Consider the following 25409-nt stretch of genomic DNA (forward strand, 5'->3'; position numbering starts at 1 on the left):
TTTCTGGCTTGCAAAAATCCAGAGTTCAACTCAGCATGTCCCAAGTGGTTGTCTCTTCCAATGTTAGTTTAGTTTTGACGGTTTAGAAAAATTTCTATCAATTCTTCGTTGTCCGTGTCTTCTCTCAAATTGTTGTACTTAAGTATTTTCTTGTGTTGGGATTTCGCGTCAGTCTGCTGTCTAGGTATAATCTTAATTATTTGACTTACATGAAAATGGCTATCTCTTTTTTTGTAGGACAAAACAACTGAGTACATTTTTCTACGTTCACACCTGTCTTCCAATTTTTGCACTGGCCATAAGCTCAACGTGTTCTATGTTGGAAGCAGGGATGAGCATCGAAAAAAAACATCGATGATCACCATCGATTAAACGTCGGAACCTCATCATCGACTCTATAGTCTAACATCGATGGTTTTTTGAGTACTCAAACCATAAATTATTTTCATATGCATACATTATTTTTATGTGCCACCTTAGCAACATAAGCTAATTTCTCAAACTTCGCCATTTCTGAACCTTTATTAGCAACTTGATTATTAAAAATTATGTTTATTATTTTAATAAAGTTTATTAGGAATTACTTTTGCCTTTGGTTTCATTTAGAGTTTTATGCAGATCTCTCGGTCCCTTTTAAATAAAACACGTTTGTTGTTAAAGTATTTTGTGCCTGTGAAATTTATTCAAAATACCTCCCTGTTTTTCCTCGATACTTTGCAAAACATCCATGATCCACCCAAGCCCTATTCCGGTCCTTTGCTAAAAAAAAAAAGGTTTAACATGTACGTAACTAAAATCAACCATATCCTTAATTTATTAGAATTAATGTATCCAAATTTTACAATGAAATACTACCATATCTTTTCCGGAACGCAATTTAAAAACTTAGCCAATTTATCCTCTAAGCGATTTCTGGCTACAGTTGTATATAGATCTTTCGGTCCATTTTCAATAGAAAACGTCTATTGTGAAAGTATTTGGTGCCAGTGAATTTTATTCAAAATGCCGCGCTGTTTTTCTTAATTTGGAAAACATCCATAATCCTCCCAAGCCCAATTCCTGTCCCTTGCTCAAAAAAATAAAATGTTTAAAATGTACATAAATAAAATCCATAAAAATACATTAAAAAAATAAAATGTGTCCAAATTTGACAATGAAACACTATCACATCTTTTCCGGAACGCAATTTTAAAAAAACTTAGCTTTAAAGCCAATTTGTCCTCTAAGCGATTTCTAGCTTTCCAAATAATCTGTCCAGCTTTGGAAAATAATCGTACAGAGAGAACAGATGTGCCATTAAAGTAATAATTGAACAACTCCTGACAAGTTCTGATATGTCACTTTCATATCAGAAGAATTCGGGTCATTCCTTATTCACAAAAGAGGAAACTAGGAAAAACTTCAAAATAAAACATCGACAGCCCACCATCGATGGTCAAAAACATTGACACAGTAACATCGATGTTGAAAACATAGAACATCGCTCGCCTTATCGATGTTTTCTAAACATCGACCATCGATGCTCATCCCTAGTTGGAAGTAGGTTGGGTTCCAGTTAAAGGACAAAGATTCTGATGGTAGGAAGTATTGGTAGGTCGGTCAGCAGTATGAACGATATAAAGGATGGGATCGAGAACTCTCCCTTGTGGGACGCCGACTGGTACCCCAGATTTCCTAAAAATCGATAATACCATTGAAATATTGGGATCTAAGTAGCATTGTTTTGACCTCGCATCTATACATAATCGCCATTGGATCATCTGAAAATATTCCCCATAGTGATCACATTTCGTTTGTTCACAAAACAAAGCACTAACACTGATGCCAGCGCCGGCCCCGAAGGATATGCCATGAAAAACCGGGCAATGCTGGCATTCAGTGTGATAAATTAAGGAACAAGGAGGTCTAGAGGCCATCGTCGATTAAATGGGTCACTAGGCTAAATTCTTAATTTTTTTTTCTGTAACACCTGATCACCATCATTTTCTAGCGTACTTGCCATCCAAAAAAAGGAAGTGAGAGTGACACTTGGTATTGGTTGTAAAGATAAATGCAAAAATGTATTCATCAAATTAGGAATACTTATTCTAGTATGTTTTTGTTAATGAAAGTGTACAATTTATATTCATAACAACCCTGAATAATTTGCATTGATCATTGAAGTACATAACCACAATACGAGGTGCAAAAATTATTTACTCGTAAAATATAAAAATGAAGGGAGCTTAAAATAGCTAAAATTATTATAGCTCTACAATATTGTATATTAGTTGTGTTTATTTACTAGTCGAATATATTCTACAATTATAATCAAACTAATTATAAATGCATTTTCATATTTATAATCTTATTATAATTATTTCAAAATTAATTAAAATCTAATACTGAAAGATAACTGCAAATAAATGATTTAAATTGATTGGAATATTTATATAATAATGTAATGCACCACTGAACTAGACAGTTGATAAATATATTTTTAATTACAATATTTTCACTGTTTGCCTGGAGAAACAACCCCCCTCGATTAAATTCTATTAGAGTTTTTCGAATTTTATCGTTCGGAAACTTTTAACAAAGACCGATGGGACTTGAAGGAGGGTCGGTATTGACAAGTACAGATCTAGCAGGTGTCCAATCGCAGGCCTAATTATTACGCAATCTGTAGTCTGTCACTGCCAAGTAGATCGTTTCGGTTACATCACAATAATGATGATTTCGTCTTGTTGGGTCAGTTTTTTTATTTTGTCTATAGTATTTATGTTTTATTTACACCATTGGTATGGCGTTGTTTTTGTCGTTTGAGATAAATGTGACAAGGACGGCATCAGTGTTGAATTGTTGAAACTGTCATTTACTTAAGGTTCCAGGTCAGAAGTGACTTTGAAAGAACAAAAACTTATGATTTTGCTCATCCAGTTTTTTTTATACTTTATTATTTTGCTGATTTAGTTCATTTAAAAGTAACATAGCGATAAAATTATTATTTAAATGAGTTGTTTTTGCAGGTTATCATTTGTCATGTTTAAAACAATTCTTGGATTTTCAGTACATTGGCATTTTAAATTTACCCACAACCGTTCAGCTCAGTTTTAAAAAGCGTTCTTTCTATATCAAATTTGCTTTCATTAGCTTACTGTTTTTATGATCTTTCAAAATGTTTTTTTTTCCTTTTTCCATCCACCTCCCTGTTCGAAGGATATATATAGGTTTATTAACGGGTGTCTGTGTTACTTTAAAGTCCTTTATGGGCTCTTCTTTTAAGAAAAATTCATAAGGAAATGTAAATTATTATTTTTTCAATTAATTATTCGTTGTATGTAAGGTCTAGTTTGAAATGAAAAAGTAAGTGTCACGAGCGAGATTCGAACCCACGACCTTCGGCTACATAACGGACCGATAGCTCAAGTGTTTAGAGTGGCGTATTTAGCCGAAGATCGTGGGTTCGAATCTCGCTCGTCACACTAACTTTTTCATTTCAAACAAGACCTTACATACAAAGAATAATTAATTGAAATAAGTAATTTGGTTAATCAGACTACTAAATATAATGTAGTAAATTATTTATTTTCTTTGTACATTTTCTAAATTTAGGCTTACTACGAAATGTTGGTTCCTTCTTTCCTACGAAATTAAGAAAAACAAACAGATACACTTTTCCATTTTTCCAGAATCAAAAAAATAAATAATAATAAATAAACAATTAACAATAAATATAACAAAATAGAGAAAGGCCCAAAAGAAAAAAATAATTCTTCAGCTTTATTCCTAGACGTATCGCAAGCATTTGACAAGTTTTTTATTTATTAAAGTTTTTATATATAATCTAAAAAATATTCCTAAAACAATATAATAAACTCACTAGTTTCGTGGTCCACTTGACCAATTAATATCTTACAATTAATTAAGGTTTTCAGTTGAGTCCTAGTGGATCGAGGTCACGATAGCTCAAGTGGTAGAGCAGCGGCGTATCAAGCCGAAGATCGTGGGTTCGAATCCCGCTCGTGCCATTGACTTTTTTAACTCAACTGAAAACCTTAAATAATTGTAATATATTAAACTTTTGATGTCCTACTTTTCAAAAAGATTGTTTCCAGTTAAATAACAATACGAATACGCTGATTTGTTTGAAATCTAGGCTGGCTTACCACAAAGTGACATTCTAGGCCCCGTTCTGTATTTGCTTTAAAGTAGTTTCTCGGTCAGTAAAGAAAGTTAATACTTTTCATTAACTTACTAGCGAAGCCCCATTTCCAGCCTCAACACAAATTGATGGGATGGGATGAAATTGGAGCTTTCAAGGATTGTCTATTTCAGAAGGTTTTTTGGAAGATTTCGGAAAGTTTGGAGATACTAAGGTTTTTGGGGATTGATAATTTCTGGAAGGGCTGAATTGAACCCTCAAACCAAGCTTTTTTTCCCTTTAAAACTTTCAGTTTTAAAAATATGATTTTTTTGTTTACAATTGGGTATTTTTGTCATATAATAAGCTTACTTTGAGGAGTAAATAAAAAAACCTTGAAATGAACTTAAAAATAGAGAGAAGAATAAGAATTTGAAAATTGTATGTTCCCATTCAATGAAATTATCATCTTGTCTCAGTTTTATTGAAAAGAACTTATTGTTTCGTGTTAGCCTTCTTCTTTTCTGCAGAATTTGTCAGCTAGCCACGAGATATATGCTACTTTCGTGTTAAAGTTTTCCTGCATAAATAACAATCAAAATCAATCAATATCAGCTGAACCGTTCATGCGTGTTGCTTTTAATTGTTATTATATCTATTTATCACTCATCAAAACAACCAAACATTTTATTTTTTGTAATTCAAGAAAGGTTGATGGTTTGTAAAGAGTACTAGCGATGTGCTGTTCTTTTCTAACAAAGAATTATGACAAAAACCTTTCTTAATTAAACAAATGTGGTGAAAAGCCTGGTTGAAAAGTTATCCGATTTGTTTGACAATGTACTTTTTAATTTTCTATCTCTTTGTAACACGAAAACCTGCAAACTTATTTAAAAAGGGAATACCATTGTTTTACAGTTTTCAAAGGTCGAAATTGAAATGACAAAAAGAATTGTAAATCAACAATTATCCTTGTATTCTCACACAATTATTTATCTCGTTTTAACTCATTTTTAAACAATTTCCTTCCCTTTTGTATATAAATTATAAACACGTATTTCTCTTTGTGCGTAAAGTAGATAAAAACAATTCTTCGAAAGCTTGAGTTCAGTTTTGAACTGAAACACAGCTGAAAGTGGAAGTGCGATGGGCTTCGTAAACTAAATTTTCAAATTTGACGCATTGCCGTCGCCTCCCCCCCCCCACTGGAATGAAAGTCCGCAAGTTTCGTCGTAACGGGGTTCAAAAAGCAGACGAGACCGTGGACCACTCATCACCCGGTCCATTAGGCCGCGGCCGGACAAGGGCGAAATGGGAATAAAACAACCCCCGTCGACATCCCTCCGAATTATTGCCCGGATCGGAAACCTTGTAAATATTTACATCTGAAAAGGATCACTTTTTGGAATAAACGCGTCCTTTTTTCCCCAAAGGGAGGGCACAATAAAAAATTTCAAATTGAAGTACTTATCTAGCAACGTGAAATTCTTTAAAGATCCCAATAAGTCTCAAATATTTAATAAAATTTTCAATAATAATTCAAAAATACTAGGATCTTTTTACGTATTTTAATATTCATAAATATAATTTTTTCAAATATCCCCTCAAATGAGTAATACTTCTCACTACGATTCACATTGGAGCATATCAAGGAAGATAAATGACCTGAAGATAATGACATAATAGATATTATATTTGCATATTTAAACTTACAAAAAATGTATTGAATTTGTAATCGTATGACGATTTAATTTCTTAGGAAAGATTATAACGTACAAAACATGAGATCATCAAATTACTTTTAAGTTTTATTTTTAGGTAAATACCAACGACTAGTTATTTATTTGTATCTGTTTTGTCCGTATTGAAAATGAGAGGACAGTTTTTTCTTTATACGGTCATAGCAGTAACACTAATGCCAGCTTGCGACCGAAGGGCACGTGCCATGAGAAACCAGCCAATGCTAGCACTCAGTATGAGGGATTCAAAAGTAAGGAGGTCTCCAGGTCATCGTCTACTAAGGATGTTAGGATGGATTGAGAAGTTAGCGTTATAATTTTGGAATTGGGCACGGATCTGTTCGTTTATAAAAGGAATGTTCAGGTCGTTGAGGATAGTAGGTTATTGTCGTAGTAACGATATTTGCCGATTTATCTGACTTTTGATAGGAAGGATTCGACGCAGGGATGTTGGATGGCTTGGAGGAAGCTCACAGTTCCACTCTCCAGTCCAAAGTGGTCGCATGGTCTTATATAAAGTTAGTTTAGTGTTGACGTCAAAACTGATTTTGGCAGAAGACTTTTTGTTAAGTTCTCAGTTAAATGTCTCTTAAGATCATATGTGGGGACTCTACGACAGTGTGTTGTAGGTAGTCTTAAGTATCTTAGGAACTCGGTATCTCTGTTGTCGATGTAGATTGGAGGGCAAGGCTGTTTTTAATGTGAACATACACTAAGTACATTTTTCTTCATTCAGTCTTGCCCTAGATTTTTTGCACCAGTCTTTGGTAAGTTGTTTTTTCTGACCTTACTTTATGCAATGGCCAAAGAAATAACTATATGAAACACGATGAGGCGGAGACGACCAAAGGGGCCAGGAGGAGGACCCAAGCCGCCCAAGCCAATCCAGCGGGGAGCCTTTGGTAAGTTCCCGGTTTTCTTAAAGTTTGGTGGTATCTTCAATAGGATTCGTGTAAGAGGACAAAATTTGCAGAATCGCCCGCATAGTTGGTCTTGGTTTTGGGCGTGTAAGCAGTTCAGTAGTGTAGGTCGTATAAAAGATGAGACCAAGAATGTTCCCTTGTGGGACGTCGGCTTGTATCGGTCTCATATCTTAGAACAGATAATATAAAAGATGAGACCAAGAATGTTCCCTTGTGTGACGCCGGCTTGTATCGGTCTCATATTTTAGAACAGCTAATATAAAAGATGAGACCAAGAATGTTCCCTTGTGGGACGCCGGCTTGTATCGGCCTCATATTTTAGAACAGCTAATATAAAAGATGAGACCAAGAACGTTCCCTTGTGGGACGCCGGCTTGTATCGGTCTCATATTTTAGAACAGCTAATATAAAAGATGAGACCAAGAACGCTCCCTGGTGGGACGTCGGCTTGTATCGGTCTCATATCTTAGAACAGCTAGTAAAAGATGAGACCAAGAACGTTCCCTTGTGGGACGCCGGCTTGTATCGGTCTCATATTTTAGAACAGCTAATATAAAAGATGAGACCAAGAACGCTCCCTGGTGGGACGTCGGCTTGTATCGGTCTCATATCTTAGAACAGCTAGTATAAAAGATGAGACCAAAAACGCTCCCTTGTGGGACGCCTGCTTGTATCGGTCTTATATCTTAGAACAGCTAATATAAAAGATGAGACCAAGAACGTTCCCCTGTGGGACGCCGGCTTGTATCGGTCTCATATCTTAGAACAGAACAGCTAATATAAAAGATGAGACCAAGAATGTGGGACGCCGGCTTGTATCGGTCTCATATTTTAGAACAGCTAATATAAAAGATGAGACCAAGAACGTTCCCCTGTGGGACGCCGGCTTGTATCGGTCTCATATCTTAGAACAGAACAGCTAATATAAAAGATGAGACCAAGAATGTTCCCTTGTGGGACGCCGGCTTGTATCGGTCTTATATCTTAGAACAGCTAATATAAAAGATGAGACCAAGAACGCTCCCTTGTGGGGCGCCGGCTTGTATCGGTCTGATATCCGAGAACTCCTTGCCGCACCTCACTGTGAAACAGCAGTCTGCTAGGTACTATTTTAGTAAAAGATAATAAGGAGTGGGTAGGAAGCGTTTAAGTTTATAAAGCAAGCCCGGGTGACCTTATCAATAGTCTGTACTACATCTAGAATGCATCCAAAAGGTTGACGAAATCAGAGATGTTGGATTTTTAAATGAAATTTAAATTTAACATATCTGTCTGTTGAAATTACGCAAAAGTCACGTTTTTTTTGTAGGGGAGGAAGGATGGGCATAAGGATCACTGGTCTTTCCAAGCACACTTCACGACAAAACTCGTCTTTAAACAAATGTAAACTTTTAAATTCGCCATGGGTTTGATCCAGCTTGTTTTCAAACCCCTCTATCTGGACCGATTCAAAGTTTAAGGTATGTCGGTAAATCCCGAACTTGGCAATAATCGGATCGCATGGGTCGTTGACTGATGTCGACATCGAAGGTTTTAATCCAAATCCCTCTCTTTTTATCTTAGGCCGAGTTTACAAACGATTCGAAAGGATACGCCAGAAAAGGGTAGCTTAAAAAAACTTACCTTTTGACGCGATCCATTCTTCCAACACGGAAATATTTCGAATTTTTTCCTAACGTAACGAATAAACGTGGTAAATGTTTTGTCAAAAATATTTCATACGGTTCAAAAACCGGGTCATACGCCTGTATCGGAAAATCCAATTGTGTCACTCACCTGTCTGTTCAAATATGTACAAGCGGCGTTAAATGAAAATTTTCCAAACAGAGGCTACGTCAGTTTGCCAAAGCTGCATAAACCTACAGCTTTAATATTAGACGCTTTTCCTCTCCTAGCAATTTCCCTTAATATTTCAATTTGAAATAAATCAAAAAGCATAGACATCGGGTCGTTCCAATCAGCAAAATAATTTCACTATTTAAACATATACAGTTTTAATAAGCATAAATTTAATTAATCATATTAAAAAACATTACAAATTTATGATAATTATCGATATATTTAAATTCCATTATGCTTATACATCTAAATATAATACATAATCGAACTTATGAACTTCTCGTGGCAGGCCATGAAAATCACTTACGTCCCATGTGTTCCTCCAACGAAGGTAGGCTCCAGGTGTTAAAAAGCTCGGTCATTTCAGCCCTCAACGCAAGCTGGTTTCGAACTGAGTCCACTCCCTCGAAAATATTTTTAATATATCTAACTAATCTATCTGGGTTTTTGAGGTTCTAAAATTTTGCAGTCAGCTCTATGCTGCTCTATGTCTGATACGTTCAACAATGTCAGTCGCTCAAGGTAATTGAGCGCATTATAGTGAAAAGCACTCTCAACACGCAAAAATGGCACAATTACACAGAAGACAAACACTTTGAGCCCTGAAGATGATCTCAATAAAGATCGAAACGTTGGCACGATAAAGAAAATGTTTTTCTGAAACCTACATCACACCAGACCGCATCTCACGATTTCTGAATAAATAGTGAAAAGGTTGAACACGTTTATAGAAAATAACATTATCATTACGAATAAACAATATGGCTTTCGTAGGCTTGCACAATCAGCTTGAGTGACTGACATTGTTGAACATATCTTTAACCTGAACAAGCATACTGGGTTCATATTCAAGCATATTCAATACATGTTGAAAAGAGGCTTAACTATTTGTAGCATGTGTTTTTTTTTTTCAAATTAATTCAAGCAAATATTCTCAAGTATATAGTTTACTTTATAAAAATCTACCTAGAGAATAGAAAATTCCACGTAGTGGCTGGTAATGCGGTGTCATCAGTAAGATCTATCATACCTGGGGTGCCCCAGGGATAGATTGCCGTTTATCTCTCTACAGTTCTCGAGGAATGTTTCAAAAACTTTCACAAATGGCGGATCAGACCCAATGAAACAAAAACCAAAGTTATATTGCTAGATTTGTTGTTGTAAACGGCAGAATACTCCCTTGGATAAAAGAAATAAAATATCTAGGGTTAATTTAGGATTCAAAATTAACGTTCATTAAGCACGTTAATAAAGTGCATTGGCATTGGGTATAATATGTAGTTTATTCCCCCCCACTCAAAGCTTAGCACAACAAATAAAAAATTAATTTATTATCTTTACATTAGATCATTACTGCTGCATACAGCTCCGGAATGGTCAAAAAAGTGTAATACTAACTATTGTAAATTACAAAAAGTACAAAACAAGTGTCTAAGGTGGAGTGGTTTCTATCATAGGTGGACTCTAATAGATTATTTACAATCCGTATTAAATTTTCCAGTGTATCAACACAAGTTTTTCATATTACTAAATGTTTTGTTTCCTCCATGTATTGTTCATTATGCAATCATTATGGAATTCACGTTATCAATAATAATTTAGTAAGAAAAGCAAGTGAGGGTAAATTAGGAAATCGATTACAGCGACATCTGCGGAATCTTTTGGAAGACAACCCATTTAGTAATTTAGTAAAGAAAGTATTTCTCCTATTATCTTTTATGATTTCTTTTCTGTACATGATACATTTTGATCTTTTTTATAGAGTTCTCTATCTATCTCTGCATATGTATGTATTTATTTATATGTATCTAACTCTCTCTCTCTCTCTCTCTCTCTCTCTCTCTCTCTCTCTCTCTCTCTATCTATCTATCTATCTATCTATATATCTATCTATCTCTCACGTACACACACTTACTCATTCCCTCTTTCAACCTGTCAACAACAATAATCACTAATTCACATAATCAGCAATAATTCATTGAGAACAGTAAGTGAGGACAAATTAGGAAATCGATAGTAGCGACGTCTACGGAATCTTTTGGAAATTGACCAATTTACTAACAAATATTTCCCCTAACAACTTTTATGAATTATTTTCTGTACATTATATGTTTTGACTTTTTTTTATATAGTTCTCTATCTATCTACATCTACATATGTATCTATTTATCTATCTATGTATCTAATTCTCTCTCTCTCACTCTCTCTCTCTCTCTCACTAACTCTCTCTCTGTATCTATCTATCCATCTCTCATGTACACACACTAACTCATCCTCTCTTTCACCTTTTCAACAAAAATAATCACTAATTCACATAACAACATTAATTCATTAAGGACAGTAAGTGAGGGTATATTAGGAAATCGATTACAGCGACATCGGCGGAATCTTATGGAATACGACCCATTTTGTATATAATATTTCTCCTACTATTTTTTATGATTTTTTTTCTGTACATGATATATTTTGATCTTTTTTATAGAGTTCTCTATCTATCTCTACATATGTATGTATTTATCTAAATGTATCTAACTCACTCGCTCTCTCTCTCACACTCACTCTCTCTCTCTCTCTCTCTCTCTCTCTCTGTATCTATCTATCCATCTCTCATGTACACACACTAACTCATCCTCTCTTTTACCTTTTCAACAAAAATAATCACTAACATTAATTCATTGAGGACAGTAAGTGAGGGTATATTAGGAAATCGATTACAGCGACATCTGCGGAATCTTTTGGAATATGACCAACTTAGTAATTAATATTTCTCCTACTGTCTTTTATGATTTCTTTGCTGTACATGATATATTTTGAACTTTTTTTTATAGAATTCTCTATCTATCTATTCCTACATATGTATGCATTTGTCTATCAATGTATCTAACTCTGTCTCTCTCTCTCTCTTTCTCTCTCGCTCTCTCCCTACCTATCTATCTATCTACCTATCCATCTCTTACGTACACACACTTACACGCGAACAGTAAATGAGGACAAATTAGGAAAACGATAGCAGCGACGTCTACGGAATATTTTCGAATATGACCATGGCATTTTTCTTACATTACTTAAGATTAAGAATTCTTATGCGTTTTGTTGGCCCTATTTTAACCAAAGTAATTATTTAAATTGCTTTATCATTTTTACGTAAAGTGTGGTCGAATAATTACTTTGTTCCAACTAGAACCAACTAAAATATATATGGATTAACATAATAATTACCAAAGTACTTAAGTTGCGCCAACAGTTCCCCGTGGTCGCTTCATGAGCCGCCGAGAATCAAATCCGATTATTCGAAGTTTCAATATATAACAAAATGATGGAAATTTGACGAAGTTGAAGGTCGAAATGATTATTTGTTGTCCCAATAGATTATTTACATTCCGTATTAAACCTTGCCAGTGGATCAACACAAGTTTACAATATTATTAAATGTTATGTTTTCATCCTTTGTAAATAATTTTCACCCACATATTAAACGTATACTATAAGCTCACTATAATACAAAATATAAACATAAAGGTTTAAAACATATTCTGTAGGTAACTTTTAAATTATGTTAAGGTTTTTTAAATTTATTATTTCCTTTACAAATAAATAGTTCTTTTTCGATTATACAACTTATTAGTCGATAGTACATAGGCAGGGACACACTTTTGTACATATTTATAAATAAATTATTTTTATACTTATTATCTCATACTATACATTCACACTAATAAATACATTCACACAATCTCAACAAGTATTATATAAGATAAAAGAGTATGTCTCTTCCGAAAATCAGAACATGGGAGCCAAACGGTCTCTACTTGGTTGAAAGAAAAATAAGCATAGAAAGTTATGTAGATGGTAGCTATGTAGGTAGAGAGAAAAATAGAAATAAAGTAAGTAATTATATATTGTAAAAATAAGTTAAAAGAATAACTGTTAATTTACAATTCTCATTTGTCCTTTCGTTTTCGATCCTTATCAAAGGTAAGGCAATGGTAATTCCCTATTAAATAACTTTCCGTTTTACAAAAGGATAGAAAATTAAAAAGTACATTGTCAAACAAATCGGAGGAAACTTTTCATCCGTTCTCTCCTTCTCATTTACTTAATTAAAGAAGGTTTTTTGTCATAATGCTTTAAAAGAGGGAGTGGCTCTTAAAAAAAAGAACATTTGGAAATTTTCCACTCCTTTTTGACAAAAAAAAATCAACGGTTTTCTTATTAAAAAAAAAGTTTTATTGTTTTTATATTTGGGAAATGGATATGATAACAGATAAAAAAACAACGTGTGAGCTTTTCGTGGCTGATATTTAATCTGTTAACATTAAAATCTGCGCATAAAAAATATATACATATTTCCACCACTCATCATAAGAGTTATATTAAAAACAATTTTCAAAACGAATCGAAAGAAACATCTTTGCACTCGGAATACATTTATTCATCATATGTTTAAAATAAAATAAAAAGAAGATTGAAACGTTTTTAGGAATGACAAAGTTTCTTTCTTGTTTTAACAAGACGGCCGAAAATTAGTAACTCCAAGGTCCTGCTGCAATAAACCCCATTCCAATTTAAACGGGGAGAGCGTCGTAACTCACCTCGGCTTTTTCTTTTCAGCGCGGGGCACACCTCGTAATTGCCGGGCAAAAAGAAAAACGACGTCGCAGCGGAGTATTCCGGTTAATTAAACCGGAAGTCTGGGACGACGAAGGATGGGGCAGATTAGGACGACGCACCGGCCCGTTTTGCCGGGCCTTCCAAAAGCGATTAGCATATTTCAATACCGGCCATTTATTCCATGGGCACAATGAAAGGACGACCTTATCGGCCACCACGGGGGAGGGAAGGCAATTTATCAAAGCCTGCATAAATTAAGTAAAAAGAAGGCGAATTTTTCAAAAATATTTTTATATCGACTAACTTTTATGTAAAACAATTGCAATATTTTGTTGAAGTCATGGGAGCGGCAAAGAATGAGGTTGTTTAAAAAATCACGTTCCATTTTTTCCGACGTTTCGGCCTTTAAAAGTAATAAATATAAATTTTGAACCAAGTATTTCACACATTTTAAATTGTATTTCTTTTCCGATCAACCTAGGTTTTGTAATTGACCCAGTCCCTGAAATTGACCCTAGGTGAAAAGATCGAAACTTCGGCAAAAAAAAAGGTGTTTTTTTAAACTACCTCATTCTTCACCGCTTCTCACGACTTCACCAAATTATGAAACAGATATCAGCAAAAAATTAACCAAGTAATTCATAGGGCAGTGAGCGAGTAGCAATGTGAAGAAACATTCCTGAGTATGCGTGACGACCTCGGAGAATCTGCCAAGGCTAAGAATACGAACATGCAGGCTATTCAAAAGAGATCAACGGACAAAAAGCGCAATGAAGATCGGGTGGCACACACAGTTTTCATCGGCATCCAAAATTAAGTGAAGGTTTTTGCCCCAATGCGAAAGTACTGAATGACTTTTAATGAAAATATACAGCTGTAGAGCTTTGTAAGAAATACAACTTTTTGAAAAATTTCATGGAGAATTTGTGATGTGATTAGGTCAAAATCGTAACCTTTGTGATTTGCTAAGCGTGGCAGGAATATTTGAAATCAGCTGGAGTGACGGCTTTCGTGGGAGAGTAGAAGTTATTCATTCTACTTCGATTGAAATATTGGCAGGCTCAGAATAATGAATAAAGGTTTCGTGGATTTGGAGAACCAAAGGATCAATAATTATCCGTAATTATATTTTTTTTAAATTTTATAATTACTCCTGCAACCCTACTTGAAATATGTAAATTTGGTAATATTATAAACAGGGTGTTCGGCTACTAGTGTTACAAACTTTTCCAGTAGATTTTACATCCCAAATGGAACCAAAAAAGTCCTAATTAAATATGGTCCGAATCTCAACAATTTCCAAGTTATTTCAGTTTTTCTGATTTTTTAAGATTTCACCACCTTGCTTCAAATAAACAAAGATAACTCCAAAACTAAAATGTTTTGGACAAATCCGTTGGAACCACTGAAAATTAAATTAAGTTTCCAATAAGCTGTGATCAATACTAAACTTGTAAACGTTAGGGAAATAAGCGTTTTAGTAGCGAGAACTTTGAAAAAAAAATTTTTTTTTCAAAGTTGAAAACCTTTCTATGGTGATTCCAAAGTACTATTTTCAAACCTACATATCAGCAAATTTCAGAAAACGTACTGCATTTAATATCCTTTTTAGTGGTGCAATTGCTTTTTAAATTACTTTTTTCAAAGATGAAGGATTTAATTGATCAAGGAAAAGAAAAAACCGCGGTTGAAGGATTGGCAAGGTGGATAATTAAAAAAAATACTTAAGAAAATTTTGAATGAAATTATTAAACCTTTTAAAATTATCAAATTCTCAATTTTTTCATGTAGCCAAAACTTCGGAAAAAATTCCAAGTTGAAAAATTTACTATGGTGATTTTAAACTACGATTTCCAAACCTAGAGACCATTCAAATTTCTGAAAACGTACTCCATTTAATGTTTTTTTTAGAGTTGCAACTATTTTTTTAATTACTTTGTTGAAGGATGAATAAATTGAAGAAAAAATAATTTAAAACGTTTAATAATTTCATTCAAAATCTCATTAAGTTTTTTTTTTAATTGTCCACCTTACCAATCCTTTTTACTACGGTTTTTTCTTTTCATTGATCAGTTTCTTCATATTTGAAAAAAGTAATTAAAAAAGCAATCGTACCCCTAAAAAATAAAAAATAAATTTCAGAAAAAGTACTCCATTTAATATTCTTTCTAGTGGTGAAATTGGTTTTTTAAATTACTTTTTACAAAGATGAAAAACTTGATGAAGGAAAAGAAAAAACTATGGTTGAAGGATTGGTAAGGTGGAAAATAAAAATATTAAAAAAAACTTAAGGAAACCCAAATTAAAAAAAAGTTTAATAAATTCATTCAAAATTTCCATTTTTTTAAATTTTCCACCTTGCCAATCTGTCAGCCACGGTTTTTTTCTTTCCTCCATCAATGAAGAACATCTTTGAAAAAAGGTAATTAAAAAAGCAATTACACCACTAAAAACGAGATTAAATGAAGTACACTTTCTGAAATTTGCTGATCTCTAGGTTTAGAAATAGTAGTTAAGAATCACCATAGTAAATTTTTCCACCTAAAAAAAATATTTTTTTCAAATTTCTCGCTACTAACTATTAATCACATCATATTTGAAAATTGCCGTACTTTTCAATGATCTAGACGGATTTTTCAAAACCCTTTTAGTTTTCGAGTTATCTTCGTTTATTTGAAGGAAGGTCGTGAAATCTTAAAAAATCAGTAAAAGTGGAATAACTCCGAAACTTTTGAGATTCGGACCATATTTAATTAAGACTTTTTGGTTCTATTTCGAATGTAAAATCTATTGGAAAAGTTTGTAGCACTAGTATCCGAAAACCCTGTATAGCATGTAATAAAAATTTAATTTGATATACATTACAGAACGTGCTTACTGGTAACACGCCATCGCCATTTTATTTTTACCGCTTAATTATACGGAAATAAACATCCTTAAAAAATGCATAATTGTGTTCGTTATTTGGACTGATGTATTGGAAGTATTTGCCAATTTTATTCGTTATTTGTAGTGGGGATTGGACCAAATTTTGGTGTTTATAAAGTAATTCACTGTTAGAGTTATATACTCTTTTACTTTTTTCTTTTCCTTTTTGTAAAACGTATGTTGTAAAATAATGGAGAAGTATCCATCACCGATGTCACGGGATACCGCAATTTGTAAGGAATACTGCAGCTCAGGGCCCAACAATTTTCTCCCGGCCGGACATAAATTCCGGCTCGTGGCTACCTCCTCGCCTCTCAGGGTTTTCTCATCCCCCTTGGACCTTTCTGCGCGCTGACTGCTCGATGTATTACGTTGAAAACCAATAAAACTTGTTTCACTTTCAGGCGCAGTGCATGTCGGAGATGGCGGGAGCCAGAATGGTCAACGGGTCCGCGCGGTTCAACTGTCAGAGCAGAGCGCTCATTCCGACGGCCAGGGGATCGGTAACCAGTTCATCAAGCGACGAAGAAAGGCGTAAGTACCATTTAAACAAAGTCACAGGACAGCTTAATAAATATGTAATAATGCACTGACAAAAATCAACACATTTTCGAAAACCTACTATCATTATATATAATTTTCTTCCTCAATGGAATTTTTTATTTTAAATTAATTAAATTTCCTTAACGGCCCTAAATTAAAATTTAATCACATCGATAAATTTTCATATTTTTTATGGTATAAAAAGTTTTTTGAATTTAAAAATATTTTATGAAATTCTTTACCTTCGGAGGTTTCTGGTTTTACGACGCCATAAAGAATAAAATACGATTTACTCTTCATTTCTCCGGTTTCATGTGATGAAGAAACATCATCACCTTCGTGCCTCTAACAGAAACGAGGGTCAGAACAAATCGAGATTTGAATCGAACTTCCAATTCCCTTTTCGCAAAATATATCGCGACATTTTCATCCCTGGAGCGGCTTTTCGGCGCCGGAAAGATACCGCCCCCATTGTTTAAACGGACCGGGGGCGATTCGAAATTTTCAAGAGTGATAGATTTAACTTTGTGAAAAAGGGGTTTGTCGAGGGTTGACAGGCTGTGGACACCGCGTTGGAGGAGCAGGCTGTTTGCAGAAAGAGACTGTAAACACTTTCTGGCGGTTCCGCCCACCGAACGTCTGCAAACAATGACTACCGGATGTATTTTTTTTTTGCCTTTGTTACCGTATGCTGTTTTGAAATTTCTTATCCGAAAGCAGTTAAACCTTCTAGAATATCAAAAACTTCAACATATATCTATATATTTATCTATTATATTTCTTAGTTCATATCCAAAACATTTATTTGAGGACGTAATGAAATATATTTTAAACAAAGCTCTTTAAAATAAAGATACAGCAGAAAAAAAACATCCTCAGAAAAAATCAATGCATGTCTCTTTTGGTAGTAATAATTTGCAATACGTTTTGTCTTTATATCACGGCGCCAAAAGCTACCTCACCCGCAAAGCAGCACGTTCTTCAGAAATAGTAGCCTTTAGCGCCGCGATCTGAAATTTCTAAAATGAACTTGCAATTTGTATAATTAACATCAAATTGTTACCAACATTTACTGGAAGGACAGAAAGAAAGATAGATAGATAGATAGATAGATAGATAGATAGATAGATAGATAGATAGATAGATAGATAGATAGATAGATAGATAAATAGAAAGATATATATATATATATAGAGAGAGAGAGAGAGAGGGAGAGCCGACGAAAAATAAGTGAATAGAGAAAGAAAGAGAGAGAGAGCGACGAAAAATTAGATAGTGAAAGAAAGAAAAGAAAGAAAAGAAAGAGAGCGAGAGATAGAGAGCGCGAGAGGGTGAGAGAGTGAGAGAAAGAGAAAGAGCGAGGAAAATAAGAGAGTGAATACAGACAGAAAAAGGGACAGAAAAAGGAAGAAAATAAAGAACGAGAGAGAGAGAGAGAGAGAGAGAGAGAGAAAATGACAGGCAGACAGAAAGACAGAAAGTGGAGAAAATAATAGAGTGAAATAGAGAAAGAAACAGAGACAGTGAAAGAAAAAGAAGAAAGAGAGAGAGATAGTGAAAGAAACAGAGATAGTGAAATAAAGAGAATAAAGAGAAAGAAAGAGAGAGAGAAAACGAAGAAAAATAAGAGAGTGAATACAGAAAAGAAAAGGGACAGAAAAAAGAAAGAAAATAAAGAACGAGAGAGAGAGAGAGAGGGAGAGAGACAGACAGACAGAAATCGGAGAAAATAATAGAGTGAAATAGAGAAAGAAACAGAGACAGTGAAAGAAAAAGAAGAAAGAGATAGTGAAAGAAACAGAGACAGTAAAATAAAGAAAAGAAAGAGAAAGAAAGAGGAAGATAAGAAAAATAAAAGAGTGAAATAGAAAAAGAAAAAGAGACAATTTAAAAAAGAAAGAGTGAGAGAGAGAGATAGAGCGAAGAAAAATAAAAGAGTGAAATAGAAAAAGAAAAAGAGACAATTTAAAAAAGAAAGAGTGAGAGAGAGAGATAGAGCGAAGAAAAATAAAAGAGTGAGATAGAGAAAAGAACAGGGACCGAGACAGAAAGAAAAGAAAGAAAGAGAAAGCGGCGGATAATAAGATAATGAATAGAGAAAGAAAGAGAAAGAAATAGAGAGAGATAAACCAAAGAAAATAAGAGGGTGAGATAGAGACAGTGAAAGAAGGAAAAGAAAGAGAGGGAAAGAGAGAGAGAGACGAAAAATAAGATAGTGAATAGAGAAAAAACAGAGAAGTGTAGAGAGAGAGAGTGAGAGAGAGAGAGAGACAGGAGAGAGAAAGAGGAGAGGGAAGCATAAAGGAAGAATAATGTTTGTCTTTTCTTTTTTTTTTTAGATTTGTTCATTCACAAAAATGGATTTTTTTTTTTAAATTTCGATTTTGCGTCGTTTCACATGAACTAAAGTGGACTAGCATATCAGGAAAGAAGCGTGTAAACACTGATTATCAACGTATGACGAAAAATCATAAGCTCATGGTATGTAATATATAAGTGTGTCTCTACGCCTGTGAAATTTGTTAGGAGTTCTATCATTCATTTCGTTTATTCTCATATTTTACCGTTATTCTTATATATTAAAGACTAAATATGTAGATTAGTGAAAATTTCCTTTCAATAAATCAATTTATTCTATTTATTTATTCCGTCGCGATTCGGTCAATTATTGTAATTTGGCGGGGAAAAAAATTTTTCACGCTTTTCAGACTGGAAAGGTCAAAATTTGAGATCTTCTCTTCAAAGATTTCAGAGTTAACAAAGTGGTTTATTGAACGCTCTCGCTAATTAATGCCCGCTGAAACCCTTTTTGATTTGCTTTCATAACTCCGAAACTCTTTGTATTGAGCATAATAACAGTTCTTTTCTATCGTTAAAATTCTCGTTTCGAAAAGGCAGAGAGTGAGAAAAAGAAAGAAAAACACTAGTGACGGAATTCCGAGGCGTTCAATATAAATATTTATTATAATAAATAGCTGATATGGGTTTTACCATCTCTTCTATCTCTGCCCAATTACGACTTAATTGAATAACCTTGTATTGGAATATCGATATTCGAATCGGTTTGGAAAAAAAGACTAAAAAGCACTGTCAAACCTGCTATATAATTTTTATTAAAGGAAAGAAAATAGAGAATACAATTAATACTATAGATTACCTACTTTTTCTACAAACCCTGTGGACTATGCATACGAACCATTTTGTCTATTCTTGGCCAAGATCCAGATAATTATTAAGTATAAAAGTAGATAGATAAAAAAAATTTATTCGAAATGAGTTATAAATATTAACATAGTATATTACATTAAGATTACAATATAGGTTTCCCAAAATGTAAGGATTAGAAGTTATTTCACATTGTAAAAGGGATTTTTTTAATAATTTTTCCGCTTATGAAAATTATGAGATTATGTGTAGACATTTCTCATATTCCAAAATACAGCAAAATCTTATGACAAATAAATCGTTACGATTAAATGTTTTTGCAATTTTTTTTATAAAATACAACTAAGTTTAGTAGGCCTGTTCTATTCACTGTTACAAAATCACTGACCCTTTTATAGCTTTTTAAATTTTCTATTAAATATTTGACGTTATTATAGGTAGTCTGTAGGTTTTTAGGTAAACTACGTACTGTACATCACCTTGAATTTACGAAATAGAGACTTACAGTGTTCTTTGCAACTACTATTACATATGTAGCGCAAAGCACGTTTTTTCTAATTTAAAATCTTCACAGCATAGTTTTTTCCACCCCAGAATTGTACGCCACACCTAGTGACATGCGATACCAATCGGGACGAGTAAAGGATCGAGTATTTTCTTTCGATACCGAGTACTTTTGGCATCGAATATGAAAATATTCATTCAATAGTCATTCGATTCAAGTATTGTATCGAATACTTTTTGAAGTATCGGAAAATACACTCAAATAGATTTTTCGTCGAGTGTTAAGTAATATAACCGTTCAAAACTTACGTTTCATCAAACTGGGAGTTGACTAGTTACTGTTAGGAGCGCCTACTAGCGGCATGTGTCAACAAAGTTAATCGAGATTTCGACTCTGGTTGTTAACTCTGCTGATAATTCTGGTAACTCTTCGTAATTCTTTTTCGCGTTGCACCTCGCACTTTCAATTTCAGTAATTTCTTGTAAATGTTTTTGTCTTCAAGTCCCTAAAGTGTGTTCGCCTTCCTTCTCGTAGATAGATACCTAATCATGTATTTTCCCAAAACTAAAGCATGAGGTTATTTTACTGAGAAAACTGAATCTTAGGCATCTTGTAAATTCTGGGGAATACGGTGGGAATGTGTTTTATCAATCAAACAGTTGAAAACAAAACACCCTTTGATTAATCTCAAAACTCGATAACGACAAAATCGAAATATCTATTATGTTGAAATATGATGGCAGCTTTTCCTTGTTCATACGCACTCACTGTATGAAAAAATACTTTAAAATAAAAAAACAACCTGCCATTTGTTTCATTATTTTAACCCATGAGCGTATTTTTCTCAAAGTCCACAATAGAAAGTTGATCATTTATGAATACACGAAAAACTACTCATGTGAATAAGTATTCGTTAATATCTAATAATTTCTGCCGATACTTGACTAGTATCGAATATTTCTTTCGAATATCGCACGCAAAATCTATTTTCTAGTATCGCACGCCATAGCCATAGCTGGTTACGCCTTGGAAAAGACCCATGTACAGCATTCCCAAAGTGTCATTGTTTACTTAATTCAAAATTTATAAATAACCAACCATATCAATGTGACTATGCCAACTGAAATTATTTTGAAGGTTGAACCTTATGAATTTAACAAGATGTTAAGTCCCTTTAGACAAAAACTTATCAACTAATTTTTTTTCAACATTTAAAACCAAACAACCGGAGAAAATTTTTTTAAAAATTATTATTTATTTTTATTCCGATTGTAATTATTATTTACAATATGTAATTTGCGGATACATGAACTTATGTACAACTATTTACATTGAGGGGAGAAAATAATCAATGTTATCTTCCCTCTTCACTTTGTTTATGTTTTTTTTTTACAGTTTACTCGGAAAGGAGGTCGCGGGGCCATTTCCTCTTAAGACGCCTTATGGGGTTGTAGGGATGGGTTCTATCGGACTGGGCTTGGGCAAGACTATTTGGATGGTGGGAGAGTTTTTTGTGAAACTTGGTAAATTTTTGGGGAATAAATTTTTGGATATAAGGACTTTGAAGATCGTTGTGGAGGGTAACATTTGAGACATAATAAGGAGCATTTACAATGGATCTGAGGACTTTAGATCGAAATGATTGGAGACGTTGGATATTGGAAGGTTTAGCGGTTCCCCACAGTTCTATTCCGTACGTCCAAATCGGTTGTAGTAGTGTTTTGTAAATTGTAAGTTTGTTTTTTGTCGGTAGTTTAGACTGTCGTCCTATATGTCTGTGCAGTAGACCATACCGTCTGTTTAGGTTTTGTCGTGTCAGTCGTGTATGTTGATTTCACGTTAGTCGTGAGCCTAGGTGGAACCCAAGGTACCGAACGCAGTCGGATTTGGAATAGGAACGTTGTTGTAGTATATCGTGAGAGGAGGTTTGCTTCGGAGTGTAAATGTCACATGGACGCTCTTGCTTTCGTTTATGTTCATTTTTCCATTGTCTACACCAATCTGCTATACATGAGATATACTCCTGCAGATCTTCCGAAGCAACCGCAGGATCGGAATTGGAGGATAGTACAGCTGTATCATCGGCGAAGGTTGCAAGTAGGGTGGTAGGTTTAGTGGGAATATCTGCAGTATAAAGGATTTAGAGGATTGGTCCGTGCACACTGCCCTGCGGTACTCCGTAGCCAGAGAGCAGTATTCGGAGTAATCTGATCCTTGTCGGACCCGAAAGGAGCGCGGGAATAGATAAGAGCGGAGGATTAGGTAAAGAGTATTTGGAAGGACACGCAGGAGTCCCCTGTGCCACACGCGGTCAAACGTTTATGCCGCATCAAGGAAAGCTCCCATACAATATTCTTTGCGCTAGCGGGAGGAGGATATACGGTCAACAACACGAAACACCTGCTGGACTCTGGAATGGTGGGGTCGGAAGCCAAACTGATGATCGGGGAGGACGTTAGACTTTAATTGTAGTAATAGCCGTTTAAGGAGAATTTTTTCAAATATTTTGGCCATGATGGGAAGTAAACTAATTGGTCGATAAGATGGGGAGTAAAAATAATGATATATTCAGAAAATATTTATTATCTTATATACTGTTACATATGAATCTTGTATCTCAGCAAGTTGGATTAGCTTAATCATAACGTAAACCTTATTTAGAATGCTGCTTAAATCGATTCCATATATGGTAAAAAAAGTGGTTTTAGGATTGAACCATATGGTACGCTACATATCACAGTACTTTGTGCAAAAGCCTTACTATTAGACTTATTTTATTAGTAAGTCAATATTATTGTTAATTTTTAAAATTTGTTGTCTATATACAAGGAATTTTTTATAAAATTAAACAGCAGTACGCTTAAGACCATAATGTTGAAGATTCTGGAGTAAGAGTAAGTCGTGATTTATTGTGTCAAAATTTGATACGGATTGCACAGCTTCATATAATCCGCATTATTGTTTTCTATAATTTCATGAATATACTGTAGTGCATAGTGCAACAAATCATTAATTCCTAGACCTCTTTTAAAGCCAAGTTGGGAAGAAGAAAGAGTTTTTGTCAATGAAGTTGTTTAATCTTATTTTAAAATCACTATTTTTCGTGGTCCGCTTGACCAATCAATATCATTCAATTAATTAAGGTTTTTAGTTGAGATAAAAAAGTCAGTGTCACGAGCGGGATTCGAACCCACGACCTTCGGCTTGATACGCCGCTACTCTACCACTTGAGCTATTGTGACTTCGATCCCCTCGGGCCCTAACTTCCCATCTTAACCGCACCTTTTGAATTTGCTCTCTTTTTTTTGCCATTTTTCAAATGTCGTGTATCTATTTGATTCTCGGCGACAAATGAATTGACCACGGAGAGCTTTAGTGAAGTATACTTCATTTTAATTCATTAAATTCACTATTTTTCGTGGTCCGTTTGACCAATTAATATCATTTAATTAATTCAGGTTTTACGTTGAGGTAAAAATGTCAGTGTCACGAGCGAGATTCGAACCCACGACCTTCGGCTTGATACGCCGCTACTCTACCACTTGATCTATCGTGACTTCGATCCCCTCGGACATCAACTTCCCATCTCAACCCCACCTTTTAAATTTTATCTCCTTTGTCCGGTAGAGTAGCGGCGTATCAAACCGAAGGTCGTGGGTTCGAATCTCGCTCGTGACACTAATTTTTTTATCTCAACTTAAAACCTTAATTGAAACTAATTTTAAAATTTGTTTAATTTTTTGCCGGGAAAAACTAGAGTAAGAATTGTAGGTCTGCACCAATCCTTGCTATTTTAGTAATCAATCCATCTACCACATTGAGCAGAAATTTAATTTGTGATTGGACATGGCTTCAATACTTTCGTTCTTATTCTTTAAGTGTTCTCTAAAGAAGAAATTTTCCAAACGGATAACACAAAGTTTGTATAAATGTACAAATATGAACTGTAAATTTTGATGTATTATTTGACTTCACCATCTTTTATAATTTCTCTCTATTAGCGTTTTGGTACGATTTTCATGTATTTGCTAATGACACACCAAGTCTACAAAAAATTTGCTAAGAATATTTTTTTTTCTTTTGAAGTCAATTTTTGACAGGAGCCATATTCACATGAGACAAAATTGAACTTAAACTGAAATCATGAAATGAAAACAATATTTATATAAAAAAAGATTGAATGTATGTTTCAATGAATCAACCAATCAAAATTAGAGGACATTTCAATACTCAGAAATTTTTTATGATACCTGACAAAAATTATAGAAATTAATTTTGTCAGTCCACTACTCAGATGCATCCTAAGTGTTAAATACATAGGAAATTCATTTTTTGTGCGACCCGTGATTGTCCTGTAAACAGAGATATTACTTAAATAGATTATCAAAGATTCCACTATATTTTTACTTTTATCATTTGAAGGGATATTTTTTCAGAGTGCCTTTTTAAACTAGTGTTTTATCTAGTCTATCTAGAGCATGTTTGATTTTGTTTCATTTTTTTTAATAGTTTGAAGAGTATTGCAACTTAGAGTCTTTGAACTTTGGTTTTTTTTCTTGTGGGGTTTATTATTTTTGAATTTTATAGCATAATGCTACTGCTGAATTGAAATCGTAGCCTATAAAAGTAAGATTTATCAGAATATTTTAATGCTGGTTGTATAGTCGTTTATGGAGATTCTTTTATTTTTAGACAGAAGAAAAGTATTTGTAGAAAGGGCGGTGGCGTCGAAACGGCCCGTTCCATTAAATTATCCCGTATAAAAGAAAAGTGAGTGCGTTATATAGAGGCCAGTGACTTCCCTCGCTGACCCTCCGACCGGGCCGTTAAGACGGTTGTTTTATGGGACTGGCGGAACATCCTTGAATAATTACGCCTAAGGACCCGGGGTTATTATCTTAATTGCCCTCCTATTTTGCCGTTTTATCACCGCTCTGGCAACAGTTGAATTCCTTTTTATCAGAACCCGAGACAATCCGGGCTCCGTTTTAATAGGTTTCTGCGAGACAATTTCCAAACGGTTTTCGAAATGT

At 34.2% G+C, this 25409-nt stretch overlaps 1 protein-coding gene across 3 annotated transcripts in view; it reads left to right on the forward strand.

Moving 5' to 3' along the window:
* Nucleotides 1-25409, forward strand: part of LOC106667419 (dipeptidase 1-like) — a 357350-nt gene that overhangs the window by 251875 nt on the left and 80066 nt on the right. For all 3 annotated transcript variants that reach the window (XM_024225054.1, XM_014395364.2, XM_024225055.1), the window contains one exon: nt 16568-16697. In XM_024225054.1, the coding sequence (XP_024080822.1) occupies nt 16568-16697 (130 nt within the window). The remainder of the gene's footprint in view (nt 1-16567; nt 16698-25409) is intronic.

Source organism: Cimex lectularius, unplaced genomic scaffold, assembly GCF_000648675.2.
Source record: "Cimex lectularius strain Harlan isolate CLEC.00 unplaced genomic scaffold, Clec_2.1 scaffold10, whole genome shotgun sequence".
Classification (NCBI taxonomy): domain Eukaryota; kingdom Metazoa; phylum Arthropoda; class Insecta; order Hemiptera; family Cimicidae; genus Cimex; species Cimex lectularius.